This window comes from Falco punctatus, assembly GCF_963210335.1.
Source record: "Falco punctatus genome assembly, chromosome: 1".
Classification (NCBI taxonomy): domain Eukaryota; kingdom Metazoa; phylum Chordata; class Aves; order Falconiformes; family Falconidae; genus Falco; species Falco punctatus.
The window spans coordinates 26,354,619-26,372,240 of NC_137580.1; the positions used below are offsets into that span (position 1 = coordinate 26,354,619).

The window sequence follows — 17,622 nt, forward strand, 5'->3', positions numbered from 1 at the left end:
TGTCCACGCTGGGTTATTTGTAGTATTAACATGGGGTTTTACTTGGCTTTTACCCACACTGCACTACGCCATCTGTCCATAAACGTAAACTTCGTTCCAGATTGCTGGTTTGGACCCTGGCTGCAAGCTAAGGCATCAGTGATAATTTCCCTAATATGAAGTTGACAAGGGCTTCACCCAGCATGGGCCCAATAGCCATGTTTGATGGCTATTGTAGCCTACCAAATGCATTTTTAACTGAGGATGAGACTAGTAGCAGTCTTAGAGAAAGCTTTGGAAGCAGAGGAAGCAGGATTGGACCCCAGCCTTGGGGCGGATCCTGGAAGCAAGCACGCAAACAAGTGTCTGCAGGGCCATTAGGGTAAAACTTAAGAACAAACCAGGGAAGGAAGGAACATCATCAGCACTTGAGACACAGCTGATGCCAAGCTGATGCTGCCTGGAGAAAAATTCCATGTAATCTCATGACCAATGACTGAAATTGTTTTGGTAGCTACTATTCGCTATGGGATCTCAGTCAAGGGGAGAAGTGGTCTGTTCCTCTGCCATCACTAGCATGTGTGAGCCCAGATGGAGAGCTAATATCTGAGCCTGCAGCTAGAGATTTTTTCTGCTAGGCTTTAACAGAATACTGCTTTTTAAGTATTTACAATGGCAGACTTAACAGAAGAGACTGCATATTTGCACTGTACCTACACATAGCATATATTGAGTTTAGGACACTAATGCTAGCATTCAGGCAGTGTCCTGGGTGGTATCTGTTATGAAGTCTCTTGGCTGTGTTGACTGGAAAAGTCACTGGAGAGGTACCTGTTCCCTTCATGTGCTCCCTGAGCGTAAGGGGTGAATGAACAGGCTTCTGTATCACAGTTCAGCATCCTGTTTGTGTTCACCTACATCTTTTGATTCTTGGCTGATGAAGCCTGATGTCACTGCAATTCTTACTCCCTCTTATAACTTGCAGTGCTTCTTCATCCATTGATTTACTGCTCCACCTCCAAGTGACAAAAGTTTTTTTAGCAAAGAAACACTTTTATGAGAGCTGAGAAAATATTGCCTTTTCCAATTTAGCATCTGCAATAAATTAACGTGAACGGGCTATGATATAAAGATCCTAATTGGTAAAAAAGTCTTATTTGAAGTTTGTCCAGGCCTTCTGCAAGTCAAAAATTATTTTCTTGATTTCTGTAAAAATAAGGAAATCTTAAAGCTGTTGCTATTGTTTCTAGAAGCTAATAACCTATGAGGCAAATGCTTCTGGTAGACACACATTGAAAAGAAGGCTTAGTGAACTGTCAGAGGTATCTAGCTGTGACCTTGCTATAGAAAAGAATATGAAAAGGTATTTGCTTTTATTACTTTCCTAGGACAAATAAAATATTGTCATTCCCTCGTTGTATATCAGGGCTCGCACTTTTTCTAGACTACAACAGCCACTGAGGGCTTTGGGGAAGGGAACTTCATCCACTAGCGGAGAGGAAGAAGTACAAGCAGCTACAATGACATACAGGTTGAGTCTGAGCTTAGCCACCTCCTTGAGCAAGGAGCTAGAGGAGATGGGGACAGTCTGCTGATGGGCAGGGAAGGTAAGGTGGTATCAGAATGCCACACTTGTAGCTGGCGGGTGAGAAAGCATGAGCAGAGGGGACTCTGCAGATCTCTCCATCTCCAGCACCATTTCTGTACTACTGCACTCCAGACCTGAGAAACCTTCTGGAAAACACTGTCGTGGGCAGGGGGTTGGTCAGGACATTGGTATCAGCAGAGGCTTGAGCTTCTTTGTGTTCTGTCCACTGCAATAGTGGGGAAAAGAGCAGAAAGACTGATGACATGTAATCCCATCACTGGGGCCGTGATGCTGCATGGGGTTGGGGTCCTCTCCACAGGTAGCATGGCAGGCATTTTGCTGCCATTTGCAAACTTTGTTTACTGTCTACATATTTTTTAACAAAGCTGTATTTATTCTTTCCAAACACCTTCTACCTGCTTTATTAAATACCTTAGTTCCACAGTCCATTGGCAGATAAGTACTTAAAGGAAACACAAGAAACAGGCAGGCTGATCCAAACTTTTAATAGATTTCAGAATTATATAAAGCAGTTATCAGTTGGCATAGATGTGACAAAGTAACACAGCAACACATTTCCTTACCCTATTTCCCTGGGCACCACCACTTGCTACACAAAGCTCCAGGCCCAGAAAGCCCTTGCAATGCCTACCTCTTTTGGACTGCTCCCAGTGATGGCAGATGAGCTTTTTAGTTGCCTGTGCCAAACCTGTGAACTGATGATGTCCTAAGCCCTCACCGGCAAAAGCTCTTTGCGTGATCCTTGTAAATGTTGTGCCATTTACCTCCCACCCCACTACTCCGAAGAACACTGGGCTTCCTGGCACCTCATCCAGGTTGCAGACAGAGCCATTTTGCTTTCAGTTTGCCTTATACTAGTTCTGCGTTCATTAAGCAGCAGCTCAGTCCACAACTGACCCATCTCCTGCCAGGTCCTCTCATAGCAGGGAACGGCCACATCAGCCGGGCTAGTAGAGGGTACATTGAGCTTTCCTGAAATAACAGCACATACTCATATTTTTTAAAAGCAAAAAAATGCTTTCATATTCAAATAGATCTGGGCCACAGAGCACTGTGCACACTGCCAAGGTATCCCACAGTGGTATTCACAAAGGCTGCGTCTATAATAATAAATCAGATGTGCCTAGGAATGCTCCCAGGTGCTGAGGCCAACTGGCATTGAATGCCTTACATCTATGCTAATAAATTGTCTCATCCTCCAAAGCAGGGTTGCTGCACACAAACGACCTACACCGCTCCGACCATGCCCAGGCATTACTCAGGAAGCGTGCTTGCTGCAAGGGGACAGGTGTGGGCCAGGGATCAGTCTAATGGTTTACTAGAACAGATGCTTGGAGGCATGCTGGGCACGCTTGAATCTGCTAGCACAGGAGCAGTCATATCTGCCCTCCTGGTCAAAGAAATCATCCTCAGTGGTGTTACTCTTTCACACTGATGTGTCCACAGAGTCTCTGTAGCACAGCTGCTGTGTGTATAGGAAAGGAACATCTATGCATGCCATCAGTGGCACTTTGGGACTGTCCTACCCTCAAGCTGGCTGTCGCTGCAGGAGTGATAGGAAAATCAACCATTTTGCAGCCACAACACATTGGTAATCACCTCACCAACTTCCACCACCACTGTATCAATTGTTCACTGGCTGGCATCAGGTGACTTGAGGCTGGTTTGTAACAAAGTCACCGCCTGCCAGATCTCAGTTGCAGTCTGCCTGGGCTGGTGCTGCCTTCTTTGCACAGCTCCATGAAGATACTGCTCTGCATGCACAAGCTCTTCAGTCAGTCCTTGCCATCTAGGGTCTGCTGCGTAAACAGAACAAGGGTGACTGCAAAGCATGAAAATCAGGGAGATGCTGACAGTGAAAATTCCTTTCTCTTTAGACCCATCAACTTTCATAATTCCGTTAGTGATTTCAGCACAATAAGTAAGTGCAATGTTGGTTATGTGTTAACGTCATAAAGCTGGGTGGTAACATGAAAAGGGAGGAGGCTTAGATAGCCTATTAGAATTACTGTATATTTGAGAAAAACAAAAACCATGTGACAACAAGGACCTTATTGTTGCCAGCCAGAGAGGAAAGCGTGAGATTGCCAATCGACTGGAGAATGACTATGATATACCATGGAAAGCAATCTATAGAAAGCAAAAGAGGTTGCAGGAAGTGTTTTCAGGAATGGGGCCTCACAAAGAGCTCTGCCTACTGGACCAGTTGCTGCTTGTGAAAGTGAGTGAAACAGGCAGGAGGGGGCAGGGCAACGGGCAGTCTCTTATGAAAGGCAGCTGGCGACTCTTGGCCACCTTAATAACAGGAGAGGGTAGGAGGGACAGTACACTTATTGCCTACAGTTGCACAGTGGAGGTGGAGTGGGAACACTTCACAGGAAGGACAGTGTCAGCACAAGCTGACATTTGCACGCCAGATGTAAATAGGCTGGGAATTAAAAGATGTTCCTCTTCTTTAAACCAGTCCTCTCTGGAGCAGCTGTTCAAGCAGAGCAAGAATGACATAAAGGAAGAGATTTTAGGCAGTGCTTATTAAATTCAAAAGAACAGCATGACATGCTTGCCTGTGAGGGCAGGGAGCAGGGCCTGGCAACCTGTATTTCCACTGCAGTCCTTTTGTCCTACAATGAAGAAGCAGCAGTCTGTGCTTAAGTACGTCCTTGTCCCTGTGACCTGGGGAGCACGGAGAGGCTGCAGCCTGCATCAGCTCTCTCCATGCACTCTCCTAGGTGGTCTCCATGTCATGGCCTGCCCCAGCTTCTGCTGTCCTCTAAGGATCTTTTTCCAAGTTTCATATCCTTCGTTTGCATTCATTTTTGCATAATTGAGGAAAAAAATCAGTTTACTGTCCCGTATTATTAAATTCTGTGGTGGAAAAGGACAGCAGTGAGGAGACTGCATAGCAGGAGTGCATTAGTTTACCATGTCGGGGGGCTAAGAAGTGACGGGCATAACTGCATTGACTGCGATGTGCACCACAGGAATAGGGACACCAGAATATGATCCCCAAAATCTGACATGCCTGGCCTGCACTATGGTAGCATCAGTTTGGACATAAGGGCTGGTTATGGTCAGGAGTAGGGACTTTTGCAGGCTCTTTGGCTAACCTGGCTGCAGGGACCAGGGAAGAGCCTACAGGGTAGCTGCAAGGAGACTCTGCTGGCAGTCAGGCTGATGCCAGCATTGGGTGGAATCACTACAAGAAAAGGAAGTGGGAAAAACACCTGCCCCAGCGGTCATCTCTCCCCATCAGAAAAGACCATGTAGGTCTGAAGGCATAATTAAAAAACATCACATAACCAGAGAAGCCCCGAGGCTTGTCAGTATGACATGAAGTACTATTAATTGATACAAGTTGTTTGTTAAGGAGTGACACATTTGTCATGGCTTGAACAGTGCCTTGGATGAAGAAAATCCTTAAAGATAGAAAAACAATTTGCTGTAGTTGTGGAGGAGTCTCTGGAACAAGCTGCACATATGCTTTCTAGCTCTGCTTGATGCTGCCAGAGCAAGGCTTTTATTATTCATTTTCTGTACTAGTAGGGATCTGAAATGAGCAACCGTCACAGTTGGTAAATGATGCCAGTTCTGGCTGGGAAGGACACAAAGAGCTCTAGCAGCAAAATCAGGGGTGCATTTATTGAACCCCTCTGAAATTGATAGCAACACAGGCTTTTCTGAAGGGCAGTGTCCAAAACAGTCCTGCAGAGAAAGAGAAGGAATGGCACTGCCCAGGAGCAGGGAGCTGGGGAGTGACAGCTCAGCCAGCTGGGCAGCGCTGCGCTGATGGGGTGCTGTCCCCCTGTGCCCAGCCAGGAAGGCAGGGCATGGCCAGTGATGGTGATGAGCTCAGATGCAGTCCAGGGATCACCAGACCCACCTGTTTTGAGATAGGTCTGGGGCAAGCGAGGAAGTCACACCAGGTAGAGGGCTGAGCACAGGCACACCTCAGCTCAGGTATGAGGCTTGTACTGCTCAGGGATGCAGGGGAAGGCTGCTCTGGCACATGCACTCCTGACCCCCACAAGGGGAGCTCAAAATGAACATCAAGAATTCTGCTTTCCCACAAATGGTGACCTGCATCTTTTGTTTGAGGGAGAAGTTCTGGGTTTAGAATATGAAAATAGCAGAAACAGAAAATTTTTGTCAGCAGTTTCTGAACTGCCTGCCTCAGCTCCTGTCTCCAGGACAGCACTTGCCTGCAGCCCTGTTTCATGTCAGGAATCAGTAAGAGAGTTGGGAGTGAAGTGACATGGGCCCACCTTCTGCAGTGGGGGGTGCAACCATCCAGAATAATCCTACTCCTCAATACAAAGAGATGAGGCTTGCTAAGGACTTGCTAAGTAAGGAAGAACATAGGACAGAGACTACTTTGGAAAAATCAGTCCTTGCAAGGGCTGAAAACATGAAGGTTTTGAAGCCCTGAACTCAGCAGGCAGCCAGCTGTAGTCATAGGTGTCTGTTCACAAGGGACAAAGTATATATATATATATCAATGCCCAAGTATATATATATATCAATTCCACTCTTCACTATGAGAGGCAAATCTGATACTAAGATATCAGAAAATGAGTGGTTTAGGTTAGGTCACTTAAAGAGTCATCATCGAAGGTATGAGTGAAATAGGTTTAATATGAATTTGTGAAAATGCAATGCAACTTCACAAAGTTTGATGGTAAGGTTCACTATTACTTATTACATGGATTGAGCACAGATAAAATCAAAAATTAGTCAGACAAGAGCTAGAAATGATTGATAGAGATCAAAGATGTAATAGGGTAAGGGAGATTCTCTTGTTGAGTCACAAGGTTTACAGTGGACCCCCTTGCTTTCTAAACCCTGAGTTTAGGTGCAGCTAGATATACTCTTAGTTTCAGACTTGGACAATGGCTTTAGATCTAAAAAAAATATAAAGACTAAGGGGAATTCTACTGTTGAGTCACAAGGTTCAGAACAGACCCCCTTGCTCTCTAAACCCCTAACAGAGCATAGGTGTGGCTATGTCCAGTCTTACTCTGACTTGAACAACAGCTTGTATCTAAAGGGGAGAGAGAGAAAGGATTTGTTCACAACTCAGGATTGGTCATAGGATTTTAGTATTTAATTTACTATTTTAACACCTACAAAATGAATCAATAGAAACTGTTTAAATCACAAGGATAAGCTAACTACTGGTTTAAGATTATAATATTTGTGATGAGGTATCTAAATAGATTCACACACACACAAGCATAAGGGAGATAGATATATATACACACACAAATGTGCAAAGGGTTTTTTTTTTTTGTCTTCTGGGATCCCCTTGCATTCAGTGAAATACCCATGTCAAATGCCTTTGCATTTATCAACAGGCAAAGGGTTGAACCTCCCGGGCAGGAGTATCAGGCCAGTCTCTGTCATTCACTTTCAGTGACAGCCCCCCCAGCATCACCAGTGTGGCAGTTCATGGGCTGTGAGGGGCATGTCTTTGCCGTCAGTACACGACCACATGTGCCTACCCTGCTGTCGCCAGCAGCTGTGCCAGCCAGCTCTGCATCCTCACCCCTTCCCTTCCCTGCAGCAGGGGAGTGACAAGGGGTGGCAGGTGCTGGGCTGAGGCAGCCTCCCTGCCCGCCCTGGGAAGGATTCTGTTCTTACAGACACAGACAGGATGCTGTGGTGAAGGCCACAAGTGAAAGAGAGGTTGTGCGGGTGTCAGGATTAAAACCCTTGGCTGAGGAAAATACTGCAACTTTCCAGCAGTACCAGATGGAAGGCAGGAGTGAAAAGAAAGCGAGTGAGCAAAAGGAAGGAAGGGAGCAAGCATACTGGACATCCTTTATAGTTAAAAGCATTTCCAAGTCATAGCAGTGGTGGTGCAGTATCTACTAGGCAGTGCAGACTAATGTACTTTAAAATATATGATCTTATGCAACTTAAAGAACCCTGCACCTTTATTGTGATGACAGCTTCTTGAGGGCAAACTGCAGGTTCTCAGAAGACAAAACCAAAGAGCATGTTTACATGTGTTGTTTACTTGATTTATGCTTACACATGCATATATTCTATATTTTAATTATAAACTTGCAAAAGCATAGATTATAATCTCTCAGTTATGATCTATCATATTTACAATCAAATATATCCAATAGTTGCCACATACCAGACATACAGACTGGCAAACACAAGCACACACATATCAGAACACACTTGTTACATCTCAGATGCTGCACTGATTACACAGTGCTTGTAAAAATAAAACTATAATACATCCAGAAGTCTTTTAAATATTAAAGATATAAGAAATGTAACAATCTTAGTATGCTAGACCACTTTGCTTCTTCACATTTGTTCACAAGAAATCTATCTGTAATTTTAATCAAAATGTCCCTAATGTAGACATTTTGTGTAAGAGCAAGTATTAAAATTAGTCATTGTTCATTGATCTGAGAGATTCATCTACATACCCATGCTTCCTCAGAATATAGTTTTACATTGTGGTGTAATCTATGGCAATACTACTCCCAGATCAAACAACCCATTTAGCATTTGAATGGAGTTTAAATTTATAGTTAAGCAGTTCTCTATTTTTACAAGATTCAAGAATTCAGGAATTAATATAAAGTATGAAGCAGCTTGACATAATTTAAGAAGAGTCACATGTGTTTGGACATTAAAATCAAGCCATTAACCTCTCCCAGAGCTAGACTTGTCCCCAGCAAAATTCAGTTACTTGTTAGAGTACATCTGCCAGCAGATGGCCCTGTTAGCCAGCCTACTGATCTACCCAGATACTCAAAACGATTTTTATTTATCACACAATAGTCACATGGCATTTTAATCCACTTCGATTACTTTGCTGATTATTTGTCTTATATCTGATATAAGACAAGCAGAGGCAAGATGTTATTTAACAAAAAAAAAAATCAGCACAACTCCGTGGCTAAATGTGGCTATCACCTCTACCTGCCATACATGACACCAGTCATGAGAGGCTTTCAGGGCGAGCAAATATGTATCATTGTCAACAACTGTAAAATACAAAACCATACTTAGAGCATAGACCACTTCTGATGCAGAAAGCAGGTAAGGCCCATGGCACAATATCCAACCCTTCTTTCACATACTTTGTTCGAACATTTGACTGTGAGAATGCATATGGGTTGTTAAGAGAGCAGAACATTGTGTTCATGCTTACATTCAGTGGGACAAGAGTGTACCATTCATTGCTGCACTAAGGTTTTATGATACTCACATGACACATGTAACTTTATAGTCCTAGACAAACACACAGGCTGTTATCAAGACAAAAAAATTCTGAATTCATTGTACTGCCATTTAAGGGAAGTTTGACTTTGCATGCACTTTAAAGACAGACTCAAGTGGAGATGACATGGAAAGGTTCTCTTTCATATTAAAGCTTCCAGCTTTAGATATTTATCTTAGCCAAACTATAAGCAAAGCAGGAAAGTGTAAAAACATATTTAAATTATTTTTTCTTTCAATTAAATCTTTCCTCTTCTGCCTAAAATACTAACTTGTTCCTGAGGCTGAGGTTTTGACATGTACATTTCCTGACTTTTAAAAAAATATTCTTACCACTTTTGACATAAAAGCATTCAGAGTTTTTAAGCCTCCAACTGGAAAAGCTACAGATACTGTATTATCACAGGCCTCAAGGCCGCCTGTACCATTTATAATCCATCCCTTCATCAGAGAACAATAAAGAAGAACAGATTGGTTTCTAGGCACAGTTTGTAACAAGTGTCTCACAGCCTGCTTCTACTTGCCTTCCTGCCAATTCTTCTCTACAGAAGCTGTTGCGTTCACATTCGTTGCAGCATTTGCTACAGAATATTATCATGTGATGGGGTCAAGCAACACTAACTCTTCAGAGTCAAACTTCTCTCCTTAGTCTAACTGAAGTCTTAGCTGCATGGGTAACAGCAGCTTTTCTTGCCAGCAGAATAGCCTCACTGTGCCTGCTCCAGAGAATACAGCACTTCATCTAGATGTGGTATGTTTCTTTCCACCTCATTTTTTCTCAGCCACCTACTCCCTCCTCCTTCCTTCTCTCTAAAAATCCCCTGCCACCTGAAAACAGCATACTCATTCATATTTTCTTCCACCTTGTTATACACATGGAAGATAGGAAATACATTAGGAAGCATTCATAACATCAGATGATGATACAGTGTGGAATATTAGCTACATTTTCCAGAGATAGGAAATCCTAATCTATGTGTTAGAGTTTTGAGGTTTTCTGAATGTAAGTTGAATTTGGGTCCACTTAAGCAGGCAGCTCTGCTGACCACCTCCCAGCACCTGAAGTAGAGAAACCTTTTGCCCCTAGAAACCTTGCATTATTTAATGTGATCTAAAATGCAGCATGTTCGTCTTTTTTCACCAGGATGCTTGCAAGCTGACTAGTATTTTGTTCATCCTTGATAAGCATTCAGTATCTGGCAAGGTTAAGAACAAAGCTACTTTACAATTTTAGCTATCAGAAAGCTCATTTACATACAGCTCTTTTTCATTGGGATTATTTCCAGCATTGCACCATGCCTTTGAATGGCTGTTCACAGGATCCATGCTCCACACAGAGACAATCTCTGGGCTCAGACACTGTGCACCCTGATCACAGGTTTGCTCTGACAGGCAGTCTGATGCTCCAAAACAAACTGGATTAGAGAAATATTTTTACCCTCTAACAAGTGTGCAGGCAGACTCAAGCATCTTTGTGATCACCCTTGAGCCATGGAAGACAGCACACTACCTCAGCTTTTGGAAGTAGATGGAAGCCCCCTAGCTACCACTGCAGGCTGAAGACAACTCTAGGTTCCCCAGAAAGCAATTCCTTCAGCTTGTATGCACATCATAAAAAAAATTAAACCAGTATCTGAAGAAGCAAGACTGAAGGGCAACAGTTGGATACTAACTCAAAACTGAAGTTTCACACTGCATAATTGAAAGGGAGATGGGAGCATCCCTTTAAAACACTACCAAAAGTTATCATGCTCACAAGTACATCTACATAGACAGTCTAGCATCCCCTGAAAACATGTGCTTTCCTGATAAGCTCACTCACCTTGCAACACAGAATACAGTACATCTAAACTTCTGTTCTTATTCGAGCTCCTCAACGAGTTCCCTACAAAGAGCTGAGATTAATGCTGTGCACTAATACAGTGCAGCTGGCTGAAAAGGCGAGGTGCCAAAAGATGAAGACAAGAAAAAAAAAGGCAGATCATAATGTAGCAAGCTAAACTTTTAACTGTTTAAGGAATTCACAGAACTCCAATTGCAAGATGACTGCTAAAACAGTATTCACTTCTTCACCCGTGTTGTATACAATTTTACTTACATTGTGATACAAATCTCTTTGAAAAAGACACTAAGCAAACAGAGCATCTCTGAGCACAGTGGCTGCACATCAGTTAAGGGAGGCTGTATTCATACCATTGGTTTTCATCCGCAAAACTCTAAGCAATTGTCCAATGCTAAGATATTGGTTTCTTCTTTTCAATCCACAACAAATGCATTAAAATGAAGGCTTAGCACTCGCAAGGGAAAAAAGTTCAAGTGTTAATATGGGAAGGAACATCCCTTTCTTTGGTTAACTGGGCTGAAAAAACTTATTGTGCCCATAAAGACAAAGGATTTGCCATCTAGAAGTGTTAGCCTACAACAGTGATCGGAATCTTATAGGCTTAATAACTGCTATTTTTCAAGTTCTGTGAAAGGTGATGAGGTATAAAAACTGTTAAGGCAAAAAAAAAAGTGCTCTAACATTAAAATGTACCATACCTACATATTATACCTGGTTGGTTCGTGTGCTTTGGAAAACATTTGCTGCTTGCCTGCCAACAATCGGCAAGGGGCTGTGAAGTATCTTTGCCAATTGCTCTGCTGCCTTCAGCTTAAGGAAGGGTGTTTTATTCTGAAACAGGACCAAGATGTTGAGGAAAAGGCAAAAGGAATTAGAGCTCAGCTTGTAGCTATAGCAGAGCTATGAGAAGACAGACTATCCTACAACTATCCTGTTGTTATAGCTTTTGGGAAATGTATATAAACATGCAAAAGCCAGCTCCTCAAACTTATATAAAAGAGCTAGTATAAGAACATTGCTAGAACACTGAACAATTTTAGCAACAAATTCCATATTGGCTTTACTCCTGGGCTCTAGAAAAAGCAGCATATTACACTGCCATTTCACAGAGCTGCTCCTAATCCAATGGCATTAATGACTGAGATATGGTCAGGTCTGGACTCTGATAGATAATTGATTTATTCTTGGTGGGAAGCTATACATAAGGAAAAAAGCATAGGATGTGGTACATGTTTATTCTGTTTCCCTTCCACCAGTACTTCAGGGCAAGGTAAGTAGTGAGTAAGACACTGATGCAGTTAACATGTTGCAGTGAGTACACAGCCAGTTTCAGAAAATGAGATGGCAACACATTACAACATGTCCTTGGAAGAGATGAATCAATGAGCCAGTAGCAATTGGTGCAGTTAGCACTACGCTAATGCTTCCAGCCAAACTTGCATCACAACACATACAGAGCATTCTTCACCTATATTGATAGAAAAAAAATTGCTTTTCCTTCAGATATCTTAAATAAGTGTATTTTTAATGCCTATGTAGGTTCCAAGTTCACAACATTAACAATTACAAACCTCCTGAGGTATGATTTACAAATATGAAACGAAACCTCTCCAACCGATGTCTCCCCTGCCAGAGCAGGGTAACGCAGTGCTGGCATGTTGTGCCCAGTGTGCTGCTATTACAGCTGCTGCAGGATGTCAGTGTCCTCCTTGCTATGGAGTAGAATTATCAAGTTTCTTCAGCGTACAAGTAAACATCACAATTGATGGATATACGCATCTAAGTAGAAGGAAGCAGTCAAGGTGACTGCTAGACTTCTAGGTACCCAAAAGGAACTTACATTTCAAGTCACAAATCAATTGAACCCCTCAATCCTTATGGTCTTATTTTGCTAGCTAGTTCCCATCCAGGTGCTGGTTGCAAACAAGCAAAAAGTTTGGGAGATGCAATTGCTTGCGCTTCCAGATCATGTCAAAAAGTATCCTCAGCACTTTTTGTGGCACAATTAATTCTCTAAATAACCACTGAAAAGAAAACCCTAAGGCATTTAAAGGCATTTGTGCATTTATCCTTAACTTTCTGGACTTGGGTCTTTGCTGTCAAAGGACACTGAATGCTGCTTCATCAGGCTAGCAGGGGATGCTTTCATTCTACAAGCAAGAAATACTCATGGATCCTGGTGCAAAACCTGACAAACATTCGATGTAGTTACCTGCTTCACTTCTAGTAGATATGAAAAGAAGCGATTTCTTGCAGATTTCATCCATTTCAGGAACATGAACTCTGAAGTACAATTTCCACAATGAAAGTTTTAGCAGTGTAAGGATATAGGCTTTATACTTCATTAACCAGTACTGTAGTAATTAATGGGTAACATTATTTCTGTCATTCTAAGGAATGTGTATTTGATATAAGCATCACAATCAGAATAGAATTGAATGCATACCAACCAGGTGTACAAAGAAAGTTTTGGAGGTTATTAATAAAAAATACAACTAGTCACTTCCCCTTTACTCATGTAAACAGTCTAATTACTTAAATTCAACAATTATAAATTGCAGAAGTTGTAAAGAGTTCAAGATTCCATGTGGATAATGATTCACCAATATCTCCACATAACACAGTGAATTCCCACAGCAGTGATCAGTAGTACAAGAGTAACTCAGCTCTTTCTGGAGTCCGTATGCTTAGCCTTTCACCCTTAATATGATAAAAATGTGTGAAAGCATTAATTAGCATCATAAGAATGAACTGCAAGTTGAAATAATTTCCCATTTTATTTCTTAAGTATTCCTCATATCCTCTTCTGCTTCTCTTCATGATCTTTAAAAACAGTTAAATAGAAAAACCTTGCAAATATTAACTTGTTAGAGATCACTTTTTTCAGATACTGAACTGATGAAATATGGAACTCCTAACATTCAGGAAAAAACAGGTCTCATTTAATTCCCAGCTGTCTCAGTTTTGTCACTTAAGAGGAAACCTATAGCTCTAACAAGTAATTATAGATCAAACCCTGCATTTATAACTGTTATATGAAAATATAACAGTATCTAAACAAGGCTTTTTAAAGAGGTAGTTACCTCTGTGATGGCTGTACCTTAAAAACCAATTTATCTTCTTAATGCTGGGATAGTAACTCAGTGAAGTTGACAACTACTTAATTCTTCATCATCTCTCCAGCTACTTCCTAGCTTTAACTTCCAATTTGGGGTACAAGCCCAAAATCTCTGGCTACACCTACAGAACATAGGTAGAAATAAGAGCAAAGTTAATTCTTCTGCTTCATGTATCACACAGACATAGAAATTACAGATAAGACAGATATCCATATTCCCAGTATTGCAGAGCAATCTTCATGGTTCCCCAGAAGACAGACTTACCTCTAAGCTTTTAAAACAGCACATACATTAATGCAGCCATTCCTGTCTTACTAGAACATCCCATTTACACTCTAAAAATATTTCCAAGACTTTCCTGTTTCCCCATTTGGGAAGCACAATTTAGTGCCGAAATCAAATGGGAGAGTCCTAGCAGAGAGTTAAAATGGTCAGGCACATCCACCAAGTCAGTTTTGTACCACATTCATTTTGTGAACTCCCAGGACTGTAACACTGGTGCAGCTACTTTGATCTACTTGTATAGAGGGCTGAAGATGGGCAGATCACTTGTCACAGGTAAAACAGACTCAACTTGGGAAAAATTAATTTATTGCCAAATAAAATATTTGGCTACTGTGAAACAAAAATATGAACTGGGCAGTCCCTTAACCTCTTCCTACAGAGAGCCCCCCCAGAACCACGCTACATATACCCAAAACAAACACCTTCCTCAGCAAGGCAACAGACAGCACTAGAAGCTGGCATGCCTGGGTACAACATAAGCCAGCAAGCAGAAACATCACATGCACAGGGGGCAGCAAAAATTGCCTAAAAGCTTTCACAGAGCAGCTCCTTATGCAGGTATGTTCCAAGTGTCTGTTCAGCCCAAACAGCAGCAGCAGCTTGTGGGCACCTCAGGATAAGCTCCTGGGCAGATGCTGCATTTGCATCCCCTTAGCTCTATTTAAACTTGATTCCATGCAAGGAAACAGAAATGACTATACAAGCATTTCTAGCAAACAAAGCCAGACAATCAAAAAGCTTGTAGCTGAACTACAGTTACAAAGATCTCAGATATGGTCAAAACCACAGAAGTCTTGCTGCACTGTAGTTAATTCCCACAGTGAACACAACATCACTCATAGTAAAGAGTAGCAGATCGGTGCTGCCTTACACAGAAGTACTAAATTCTACTAATCAGAAGTCTCAGGAATCATGGCTAACTATCCACATGGAGATCAAGTGAGCATTAAATTTCAGGTTACACTTCTATAACCCATAATTTTGTTAGAGACTAGCATAGGGCAGAGTAAGATACAAAGCTAGCCTGTTCAGCAATCATCATGGTCCAGGTTTGGAGCAGTGATAGTAGCTCAGCACAGTTCCTGGCCAGGGGACCATCTGACACACCAACTCCCTCCCCAGTCCAGCCATATGGTGAAAAACATATTCCACCACATGCTATCCAAATACTATAAATGCTATAATTACAAAATTAGAAGTACTCAAGCCATTGTATTCACAGTTATGGTTGAAAACCCCTCAATTTTTTAAAAAAATAACTTAAAATTCAGGCAGGTTGAATTAAGGACAGCAAGTATCACATCCTAAGGAAATCATTAACTGTTAAGTGAACCATGTGCTATTTCTGTTACTTAAAATACTGATTAGGTTAATTATGCTCAGAGGGAATTGGGTCTAGAGGATTAAGCAAAGCATTTTCAGAGGCAGAGTTTGCTGAGCAGAAAAGCTGCTGTCCCCTATTTAAACAATACAAGGATATTACTTTGAACATCTTATAATTATCAATGTTATAGAAAGCCCAATAACAGACACCAAAGGATGAGCTAATAATGTAGCTTATATTTCCCTTTTCACCTTAGTGACATGTCAGTGTTAAAAGCGTACACCTATGCAATTCAACTACCCTCCTGTTTTACAATGATTACCACCTTAAATTCTCAAGAGTCTTCCTTCAAAACTTCAGAGTCTACTTGTCATTCATTGCTGTCAAAGCCAAGACTCTACCATTTCTTCTTGGTAAAGAGCAACAATATTACTAGTAGGCAGAGACTGTTTTTAAAAAGGAAACATTTATTAACTCACACTATACAAGATAAAACTGTCTGCAGACTTGCTCTGTCAGGACAAGACAAACAAGGTCCATGCACAGCAGGTTTGACACTCCCCCACCAACACTACAAACAGCACAAGCAGCTACTGCAAGTGAACTTGACAGACCACCCCACTTTGAGGTAGAAAATTCATTACAGGTGTTAATACTAAATTAGTGTCAAAGACTAGAAACTACACAATTAAAAGCCAGCTCTACAGAAAGAAGGTAATCCATTAGCTTCTATTTTCCCATTGGTCTCCATGGCTATAATCTCTCAGGCATCACACAGGGCCATCTTGCCAGGCGAGTGACATCTTCCCTGGAATACCCACAGTGTGCAGCAGTGACAGCAGTCCCAGCCAGAAGGAATGCACACCATATTGCTCTGGGCACAACCCCAGCAGCCGCAGGGCACATCAGAGAATGGTCAGGAACTCCCTCTTCCTGACAGTTGTGTTACCAGAGTGCATAAAGAGTGGCCCTTCCAGCTGTGAAGGAACTGTCACAGTGATGGAGGGCCACAACAGGGCACACTCACAGCTCTCCAGACAGCCCAAGGCTGATGAGTTGTCTCTCCTGACCCACAGGAGAGTTACACAGGCAAAACACCACTCTCCTCTCCATCAGCTGGAGATCTCTGAGGTACAGCAGCTCAGGCTGCAATACATTATGGTGCTTTGCCACCATCTCACCTATTCGAAGTGCCCCAAAAAAGCTACAGTAAATAATGCACGACACAGTAACCATTCATAAGGAGTTATGCATACAGATCCCAGAGCTCCTAAGAGAGATCACAACATCTCAATTGTTACAGGCAAGTATTTATCCCTTAGGATGCCCACTTGAAATTTCAGCCCTACCACCATACAATGGGTTACAGGGTCTTCCAGAGGATCAGGGTTACCAGTCAATTTTGACAAGTGAGACAGTGCTGCCACATACATCAGTGTCTTTGAGGATGAACAGAGATTCTACAGCCAAAAAGCCTCCAACTTACTCCTTTGGAATTGGCCAGGCTGAAGGCATTCTCATGCTTTTCCTTAAGACAAGGAATTTCTTCAGTCCTTCGAGGTAAGCTTGCCAAAGCCTGCTATCTCCTGAGCTCTCCAATAACGACAAAGTCTTCAGAGCCCAAGGTCCCAAGGAATGTTTCCGAGGGCAACTAAACTCCCTTCCTACACAAGAGGACCCATGTTAGCACATGCTGACAAGGGACACAAGCATGTCACTTAAGCAGCAATAAAAATAGCATTCCTCAGTGCAACAGACCCCTAGACAATGCTCTGCTAGTTTATCTGATTAAAGACAATTCACACACAGAGCTGTTAAGAGCAAAGACATTTTTCAAATGGGAAACTACAAGCAACATACCAGGACCATTTCAGGCACTAGATCTGGCAACACTCTAGGAACGTACACGTTTGTGGAGTCATAATGGACAAGAGAAGCAAGAAGCAGTTTTAAAACCAAGCCTTCCTGGTATGGCTTGCAGAAATTGCAACTGCAAAGGGCACACAGCACACTCCAGCCAGAAGGCACTGTATTTCCAAGCCTAGGAAGGGAAACTTTTGAGGCCTCCCTCCAAAAGCTCTGGCCCCACACAAGAGCTCAGACAAAACCAGGGAAAGGCTGCCTGGCAGGAGCCACCGCCACCGGCAATCCACTCGCCCCCCACCCAGAACCAGAGGCCAGCCCCCAGCCACAGCAGGGCAGGTGCTGAGCCACCACC

The 17,622-nt window shown here is 42.4% G+C and overlaps 1 protein-coding gene across 1 annotated transcript in view; it reads right to left on the reverse strand.

The window, feature by feature from the left end:
- LOC308072711 (uncharacterized protein) overlaps window positions 1-17,622 on the reverse strand; it is a 48,691-nt gene that overhangs the window by 9,409 nt on the left and 21,660 nt on the right. Inside the window, exon 3 of the mRNA XM_080409965.1 lies at window positions 10,656-17,068. Coding sequence (XP_080266091.1) covers window positions 10,656-10,679 — 24 coding nt within the window. The 5' untranslated portion in view covers window positions 10,680-17,068. The remainder of the gene's footprint in view (window positions 1-10,655; window positions 17,069-17,622) is intronic.